General features: G+C 38.4%; 1 protein-coding gene across 1 annotated transcript; it reads right to left on the bottom strand.

Annotated features, from left to right (window-relative positions):
* Positions 1-585: 585 nt before the first annotated feature.
* On the bottom strand, positions 586-3,658 carry pex11a (peroxisomal biogenesis factor 11 alpha). The gene is made up of 3 exons (XM_085282109.1): positions 2,998-3,658; positions 2,752-2,867; positions 586-1,747 (listed from the first exon to the last, which is right to left on the bottom strand). Exons 1-3 carry the CDS (start codon positions 3,051-3,053, stop codon positions 1,179-1,181), a joined length of 741 nt encoding a protein of 246 aa, XP_085138235.1. The 5' UTR covers positions 3,054-3,658; the 3' UTR covers positions 586-1,178.
* Positions 3,659-9,243: the final 5,585 nt, after the last annotated feature.

The following is a 9,243-nucleotide window of genomic DNA, read 5'->3' as shown; positions in this document are numbered from 1 at the left end:
TTTTGCCCAATTGTATTGTGTCTGTGTGAACTGGAGCCTTAGTTTCTTGTTCTTAGCTGACAGGAGTTACACCTGGTGTGTTTTTCTGCTGCTGTAGCCCATCTTAAATGCTTAAAGGGTCTATGTGTTGTACATTGGGAGAGACGATTTTTGGTTTTAACAAGTGGTTATTTGAGTTAACATTGCCATCCTATCAGCACAATGCAATCTGGACATCCCCCTCGTCTCTGGCACCAAATGGCATTTTCCCCAGAGAACTGCATCATTGGATATTTACTTCACATCATTTTGTTGGAGCTAATCACTCCTGTATTTGACTCTGAACTACAGATATAGAAGCACAAGGCTATGACAGAATCAAAGAGTGCCACTCTTAGATCACCTTTCTTCTCCATTCTAATGGTCAGTTTCAACTTGTACAGTTCGTCTTGACCACGTCTACACAACTAAACGCATTGAGTTAGACATTTGCGTTAAAGAGAAGTTTAACACGTCTAGTTAACAAAGTGACCGGTGAGTTTCTGTGTCTCGAGTATTCAATTCACAGATATGTTCTTATTAGAATGTTTAAAAGGTGACTCTCTCTATAATACAAACATTATTGCATAGTTTTGTTCATTTTTCAAACATACCCACCTTCTATTCGTAACATACATCCTATAAATTACTCACGTTCAGCCAACGCCAAAAGAAAAAAACCGAAGCAAATCTCTGAAACTGGTGCTGTAAGTTTTGCCTCATTTTAAGTACAAAGCAGAGTTTAGAAAAAGAAAAACAGTGAACTTAGAAGTGACAGAGTAAGTTTTTTTCTTTTTCATAACCACTAAGTAGCCCTTATTTTCTACTACAGTGTAAAACAGCTGGTGTTGTGCAAGACTGGGATACAAAAGTACCTGTCATTGGATGTTCTAAAGTACAACAAATAGACAAAGTTTCTATATCGACTCGATTTGCTCCCTTTCAAAATTAATTCCAGATATTGTGCAAAACAGAGAAATCCAGTAATTCTAAAAAAGTGCAAGTCCATTAGTTATTACTGACTCAGGGATTGTAAAATGTGCTGGTTTTGTTTTTAACCTCTGTCCACCATTACAGTTCCAGCGACCTCTTGAACGCACCTGACGTGATTAACTCTTTGATCTGTAATCGCTTTGTAATATTTAACTTTGCCCGTGTCATCACGGTGCAATCCTTAGCCTGGGCTGTTCGAGGGTGACAATCCCAATCAGCGATGATATCAGACCACAGAATCCGATCACTCCCCCATTTGACTGGTATAAACCAAGCTTATCTAAGGGAATGAAGAGATCACAGATGTTTTTCACAGAGTCCAAGGCAAGGTCCGGGTGTGATTTCAGGGTTTCCAAAAGCAGAAAGAGAAAGCCATCCAGGTGAGGGACGACAACTTCAGCTACTTCAGGATTCTCAGTGAGATGCTGATCCATTCTCTGTTTAAAGTTTTTATCTCTTGACCTCTTTGTCATCACCTGGAGAACCGCATAAACATCTCTGCTGAGATGCATAACTAATGAGAAGAAGTAGAAGCGGGAGGAGTTTAAACTCCAGCGTTCCTTGTCGATATTGCGGATAAGACCGACACTTTTGGCCCAAAGTACATTGTCACAGATAAAGTAGAGGGTGCGGCTCACGTTGGCCACAGTAAGGCACAGGCGCAGCACTCGGTCCGAGAGCTGCATGGTTCGCTTAGCAGCCTCAATGGAATTTGCTGCATTTCCCAGCCTGAGCACTGACAAAGGAGGGGGACATGAAAGGGTATTAGAGCAGTAATCAATTTAATATGAAATGGCAGGTCAACACTTCATTATAGCAGCCCACAACAGATGGAAATACAGTTAAGGTACACAGAGGATTAACTACAGCATCTTTTCACTATTTGCCTATCTATGTTTACATACTGGAACAACATCAATGCACCCCAGTCTCTTCATTTTAAACTTTTTAACCTTTCACAACACGTTATCACATTTTAAATTGGGAGTCATAAATGACCCTTCACCCAGAAACACAAAGACAGGCAGGCCAGCCCTAGAGGCAGCAGAGTTCCTTAAAGAGATCATTAGTTGGTGCACAAACAGATCTTGGCCTTGGCCTTAACACAGCTCAGCTGCGGCATAACAAAAGAAGCTGCTCTAAGGCACGGCCATATCCTTAATTTCCATGCAAAGCCTGTTTCATTTCAGTCTTTACCTAATTCATACTAAAGCTACCAAATGTCAAGGTACAAAATTTGTCAAATTCCACATGAATTCTAAAGTAAGCACATCTATGAGTGGTACGTTTATCAGAATTACCGTCATTTGCAGCAACAGTCGGTGCAGATTTTATCCCAGCTTACAGAGAGATAAAGAGACAGCTACAGAACAACACTGTCTAAGTTTTAAGTAGACAGTTTGCCAAGAAAAGAAAAAAATGTTCATTTGTGCACTCCTTGGCAGAATTACTGGCCTTGATGATGAAGAAATACAGTGCTCATAGACAAACTCAACAGAGAGACAAGATTCAAGTCATTTGTTAACCAAATGTATGATGCGTTTGTTTAGTTTGAATAACTGTATTTCTGTCTGATGGTCAAAAATAAAATAAGCTCTTTGAATTCATCACAGTTTTTAGAACCACCCATGTTCACAGAAACCAATGCAATAAATTAGGACAACCACAGTGGATTTGAAACTGAAATCCAATTTAACCGCAGCCACTGAACGCCTCCTAACTCCCTCAACAGTTACTCACATTTTCGTCCAGCGCTCAAGCTGGTTTCCAGACTTTTAAGTTTTGCCACAAGGTCCTTTCTGTCAGAGTTGTTTCGAAGTAAATAAACAGCGAGTGAACAAGCATACTGAGCTGCCCTAAAATAAACAAGAAGCAGATGAAGGGGGAAAGTTAGAAGGATACAGTCATGCGGTAACTTTCCCGTTTTTATCAAGAAAATAAAGTAACGTTTGTACGAGCTGGTTACAAAAGCGATGAAAAGCTCACCTGAATATGCGGTCCCTTCCCTGACTCTGACTTGTGAATTTTACAAATGGGTCCATGCTGTTAAACCACACCAATACAGGTTGTTCTAGTTAGCTTGAGCCAAGTTTCCACCTCGTCGAACCTGTGAACATTAATTTGTCGCTACAGTCGGCACGGCATCAGTCACTTTTCTTCTGCTTACACAATGCCAGGCTGATATAACGTCGATGAGTAAAACTCGTTATCAAGTATTTATCAGGTAATCTTGATTTTCAAACTTTATCCATACCCCACTTTTACAATTAGCCAATCTCCTTTCCCTGCAGTCAAACTATTGCAACCGAAGAACACCTATTTGTTTCACTACGGATGGTTTTAGAAACGGACCAAGAGCCGAACTGATTTTCTGGACGGACCAATGCGTTACTATGGTAACAGTGAAACCCCAAAGAAGGAAAAATAAAGACTAAAAGAAATTGTAATAAATTGAAGGGTTTTGTTACCGTATGTGAATAAAAATACCAACAATTTAAAACTAAAACGGTCCTTTACGATTTGCTTTTAGTTAAATTTAATAAATACGCAATAAACAATGTAAGAAATGTAAAAAAATAATTATACAAATGTAAAAAAATAAATACATAAATAAAGCGGGGAATAAAAACCTACATTACACACAATAGAAAGTCTCAAACAAACTAATTTATTAATTAAAAAAATAATCTTTCAGTTTGCATGGTTGGATACATTTCATTATTGTTTTTTAACACAGATCCAGGTAGATTTAACTAGTCATTTGACAAACTGAGTTACAAAAAAGCAGTTAAAATACAAAAAAACTATATATTATTTCTAAGAGATTTTTTTCCTCTTATTGATGTGCAGCGAATGTTTCTTATGCAGAAATACACATGAGTATCCACATCACTGCTGTAGCACTGACAAAAGGTCAGCCAAAGGCAAAAGGGATATTGCAAAATTCTAGCTTCCAAGTGCATAACCAGGGAATTTAAAAAAGCAAAATTTAGTGAAGTTACAACAATCCTGAGTGCAAACAGAATAAATACAGACAGACAATTTATCAGTGTTCACAAACATTTTAATGTTACAGCTGGTCAAGCTAGAGCATGTAAGTGATTCTGTGACACTGCAGCCTTTTTTATTAGATTAATATTCTTTGATCATAAACCTAAGAAATGCTGGAGTAGTGTCTCACACTTTGAAAAGACACATCATGACTTTGAGAGAGCCCTTACCTTCAGGTAACGATATAACCTTGAAACTGCTCTTAAATACTTGCCATCATACTAATGGAGAGTGGAATTATTTTTTGCCTCTGCTGTGCAACTGTTTACAGCATTTATTTATTTTTAATCTCTCTAGTTTGACAGCATGTTGACTGTTGGTGAGGTGCTGAATAATTACACTCTGCCTCTCTGGTGTGTGTGTATGTGTGTGTCTGTCTGCTTGGCTCTGTTATGTATTCAGTAATGTAAGCTCTGATGGTATTAGTGGTTTTGATTGCTTGCGGCATATGCCCTCCTCTTTGTTCAGCAGAGGGATACCCATCAGATGAGATCAAGAGAATATGAACATATATTTCTGTAAAAGTATTTCAGTGAAGTCCCAGAGAACTAAAAAGTAAATCTCTGTTTATTGGCAAAGAAGCAGCTCTGTGATCTGTTATTTCAGTTCTTCATTTTGTAATTTTTGGGAAAAAATTAATATATTTATACTTAAAAGTAGCCTTTATTTTGCACCAGACTTCTCCTGGCTCCCTAGTGTGTATGCCAAAGTGCCCTTGGGGAAGATACTGAACCCCAAGTTTTCCCTGATGCATCCATTGGAGTGAGTGTGAATGTTAGGTAAAGTGGTTAGACACAGAATAAAGCACTTGTGTTAATGAAGCTTGTAGTAAGAAAGCGCTTTGCATGCTCAAATTGACTAGAAAAGTGCTGTGGAAAAGTGTGTTGTTGTTGTTGTTGTTGTGTTGGGTTTTTTTGGCATATATGTTAAACTTGCATGTTTTAGATTATAAAATGAGTTAGTTCCATACACCATAGATATATATTAACGTTTTTTGTTTTTTTTTAAATGCATGGAAATCAGTGTGGACAGCCAAACTGTCAACTATGATAGTCAGATTCCAAAATTGCACAGCTACAGTATATTAATTCAAAAGCAGTTCACATTGCCTTGTCCCAGACGGTGAGCTCAGCTTTCTGGGTGAACATGAAGACAACTATATCCACCAAAAACTGAATACTGGAAATGAACCATAGACTGTATATAAATGATGGATGCAAAAATAAATAAAGTGGCCCACTGGTTTGTGACGCCTTAAAGTTTGCTTTTTTGACTATCACTGTGTTAATTTTGTGAAGCGACCATGTTTGGATGACAGGATAGGCCGCTATGTTAAAAGTTAGCTATTGTAAGCTGCAGTGTTAGACGGCGATACACATATGTGGTAATTAGTGCTAAATAACAACCTAATAAAAATACTAGAATTTCACACATCAATACTTAAGCACACACTTCTAAGACAGGCTATTAAAAAAAGGGTGAAAAATGCAACAACGGCACAAACTTGGTGGAGAAGTTCAGTTCAGTGACTCCAATTAGTGAATGCAAGCCACAGCATACACAGTATCCACATGGATAACTTTTAAAAACTTAACCCTCCACAGTTACTATGGAAAAAGCACGGAGCCCAAAATAGTTTTCATTAATCAACTGTAAATATTCTTTTAAATGCTGTAAAGTTGGGATTTTTATTTTGGAGTCTGCTGATTCATATAGCCAACTTCAAGTGGCCACTGGAGGAAGTACAGTTAGTAATCAACTTGATCCTTACAGACTGAGTGAAGCAGGCAGCACACACTGTAAAGGAAACAGAGGTAAAACAAAGCAGCTTTAGAGATTCAGCATCCACTAACTCGAATCCCCAACACCTGAAACTGTCTGGATGGGCAAACAACTGACAGATTTATTAAGATATTATTAAATTTGAAGGTGCATAAAAGTCCAAGATGGGATTATGCTTGCGACATCTTAACAGAATATTGAAGTAATATTGTAGGGTGCTGAACTATTACCACCAGTGTCAAGGCGTTGTCCACAGCCAGTATGTAAATTACAGTATAAGCTTTCTGAAAGCCCACCTTTGAATTCCACTGCTGTGAAAGTGCATGAAAATCAGAGTCGGATGTGGGATTTCAGATCTTCTCAGCTCTTTGTAGAGAAGGTCACTTTGTACTGCAAATATCAACTGGACTTAATTGCATGGACATGAAGCTGCACGGCGGTCTGAGGCTGAAAAATTAACAACGAAATCTTTTTAATGTGTGACCCTTTTCACCCCCCATCCTGTATAAAAAAATAATATTTTTATTGAATGAATATATATATATATATATATAGAACACTCAGTGGGAAAAAATCTATACTGATATGCTGATTGACTAACGTGCTAGGAATGAGAGGATTCCACATCGTTTGATGGAAATGGAAATTATAAACCTACAGAGGTTTGAATTCAAAGAAACCCTGAAAATCAAAGTAAAAAAATGTTGCAGGCTTGTACATTTTACTGATTTTATTGCAGCAACTCAGTAGTTTGTATGATTCCAACATGCCTGACAACATCAGGGGCCGCTCATAATGAGATGACGGATGGTGTCCTGGGTGATTGCCTCCCCGTTTTGGAGCTGGGCATCACTGAACCACATTTTTGAGAGATTGAGGTGCAACCTGGTGGCGTCTTATGGACTGAGACATGATGTCCCAGAGATGTCATATAGAATTTAGGTCAAGTGTTGGGGCCAGTCAATGGTATCAGTTCCTCCATCCTCCAGGAACTGCCTGTGTACTCTAACCACATGAGGCCGGGCATTGTCATGCACCAGGAATCAAGACCTACTGCACAGGCGTAGCATCTGACTATGGGTCCAAGGTTTTAATCTTGATACCTAATGGATATCAGGGTGCCGTTGCCTAGCCTGCAGAGGTCTGTGGATATCCCTCCAAAGACCATCACCGACCCACCACCAAACTGGTCATGCTGAATGATGTTACAGGTAGAGTAGCACTTTCCACAGCTTCTCCAGATGTTTCACGTCTGCTTGTGTCAGATGCAGTAAATTATATTGTATTCTGGTAATTAAACAAAACAAATGATTGGAAATATAACTGATGTCATGCTCCTACCACACACATCAGTAATTACTACACCTTTTTATAGACAAAATGCTGAAGCTCTAAAAAACAAAGACTTCTGACTGTATGTGCGTAGATCACTTCCCCGGTGTAGCTTTCTCTGTGGAAGTTATTTAAAACGTTGGTTGCTTTGATGCCATTAATTAGTGAGTGGTCTGTTTACAAGTATGTATCATCTTTTTCTCCTTCTTGACTACCATTATTTTTAATTTAACTAATACAGGAATCATGCTGTGTTTCTATTCAGTGAGTGCTTTTTCAAACACGCACACATTTAATTTCACCCCGACTTGTTTATGTGCCATAAAAGTACTCTCAGTTTTCCTCAGTGTACCTTAAAATATTTTTAACAAGCATACAGCCAATCCCTGTTCGATTTATTCTTTTTTGTTTAAAATATACTTAGTTTCATCCCAAGGGACGCAAAGCAAGGAAGTAACAACACATGAGAATATCTACATTGAGGCGATCTTAACTGGGTTAAGATGAACTTTTTCTGTGAATCCAAGTTTTTTATGTGTAAGAAGAAAAACAATCAATAGACCAGACCAACAACAAAAGCACAACACATTTTCTAAGTGTGGTGCACTTATAGCCCTGCCATGCACACAGAGGCATAAAGGTATAAAGGGATATGAAAACAATTTTTAAAGCGTCAGTGATGAGAGCAGGTCGGATACAGTGTGGGAGAGACTTCTGAGATTAAAGGGCTACGACCTCAAGCATGCAACATCTCCCTGGAACAGCTAAAGGGTTTATTTTAGATGAGTTGAGGGGATATGGGGTTGAGCCCATAAAGACGATGGCTGGGCTCATATACAGCCACAAGCCAACCGACTTTCTTTCTGAGCTGTGCAAAGTTTAACTTATGGAGTTTCTGAGACAGCGATTTGTCTGTGGGCCCCTTCTTTCTGAATAATTCATTTGAAAACCACTTTTATTACTTGCTGTGTATGTAATTTATGACACAACCATGAATGCACCATGTCTGTATTTGACAGGTTTCAAAAATGGCCTCAGTAACTGATTTTATAAAAACACTGCAGTTAATTGCACTTTATACTAATATGTCATTAACACCATATAACAACTCACTGTAGTTATTTATTTTTATTTAATAAACCTAATGTCACCAATTAGGACTAAATGATTTTCTTTCACAAAAAAGGCTCAACAAGATTCGCTGTCATTCAGCTCATGAATCCTGATAAATCACCACAGGCACACGTAGGAGGAGCAGAGTTAAAGAGAGCGAGAGCAGTCTCACATGCAGGGATCAGACACGGCGCGAGGTCCAAAATCCAAGTGTTTCTAAACAAAGCAGAGTTAGGTCAGGCACAAAAATGTAGATAAGGAGCAGGAAAAACGACAGAGTCCATGAACCATCCAGAGATCCAAAGAACCAAACAATGCGTAAAGACTAACGACGCATAAAAAAACAGGGGCAGAGATCAGACACGTGAAACAAAGAGGAATGACACAAGGAGTGTGGAGATGCTCCACTGCTTTGAGGATAAAGACAGTCTGGCACGTGAGATGAATTAGAAGCAACAGCAGGAGGAACTGAAATACAAAAATGCATTTAAACTCTTTCAAAAGAAAAATATGAGAGATAAAATATTGAAAATATTAAAAACACACAAATCATCACAAACAATAGTCAGTATATTAACTGAAAATTGGCATAATTGATTAAAGGTTAATCTATGACTTGGAAAAACAGACAGTTGCTTATCCCTTTTAGGTAGTCGAGCAATTGACAATTGTTGAGCAATTCTTTTTTTTTTTTTAAAGACAAATCTAAACATGTAGAATAAGTTCAGAAACTGATTTTGAAGGATCAGCTGACTACAAGAAACTTTCACAACGTAGCCACAACTCAGGCAGTGGACCAGGTTGTCCACTAATCACAGGGCTGCTGGTGCCTTTCTCCTGCCATCAGGAGAACTCTCAGGAGGTACTTCTGACAGAAAGCAAGCATCATGCGTGGCATTGTCGTGTAAGTGTGTAGATGTGGTTGGATGTGAAACATAATCTAAAATGCTTTGT

The sequence above is a fragment of the Mchenga conophoros genome, linkage group LG7, assembly GCF_057382185.1.
Source record: "Mchenga conophoros isolate Kocher_MC1m ecotype Shallow Benthic linkage group LG7, M_conophoros_male_GT1.1, whole genome shotgun sequence".
NCBI lineage: Eukaryota > Metazoa > Chordata > Actinopteri > Cichliformes > Cichlidae > Mchenga > Mchenga conophoros.
This window is presented reverse-complemented; position numbering and strand designations above follow the sequence as displayed.

Bases quoted from the DNA above. Each gene is read 5' to 3' on its own strand.
- pex11a (XM_085282109.1), bottom strand. From the start codon at position 3,053: ATGGACCCATTTGTAAAATTCACAAGTCAGAGTCAGGGAAGGGACCGC. The intron at 2,868-2,997 runs GTGAGCTTTTCA...TGTTTATTTTAG, and splicing joins GGAAGGGACCGCATATTCAG to GGCAGCTCAGTATGCTTGTT. The intron at 1,748-2,751 runs GTGAGTAACTGT...CTCCTTTGTCAG, and splicing joins CTTGAGCGCTGGACGAAAAT to TGCTCAGGCTGGGAAATGCA.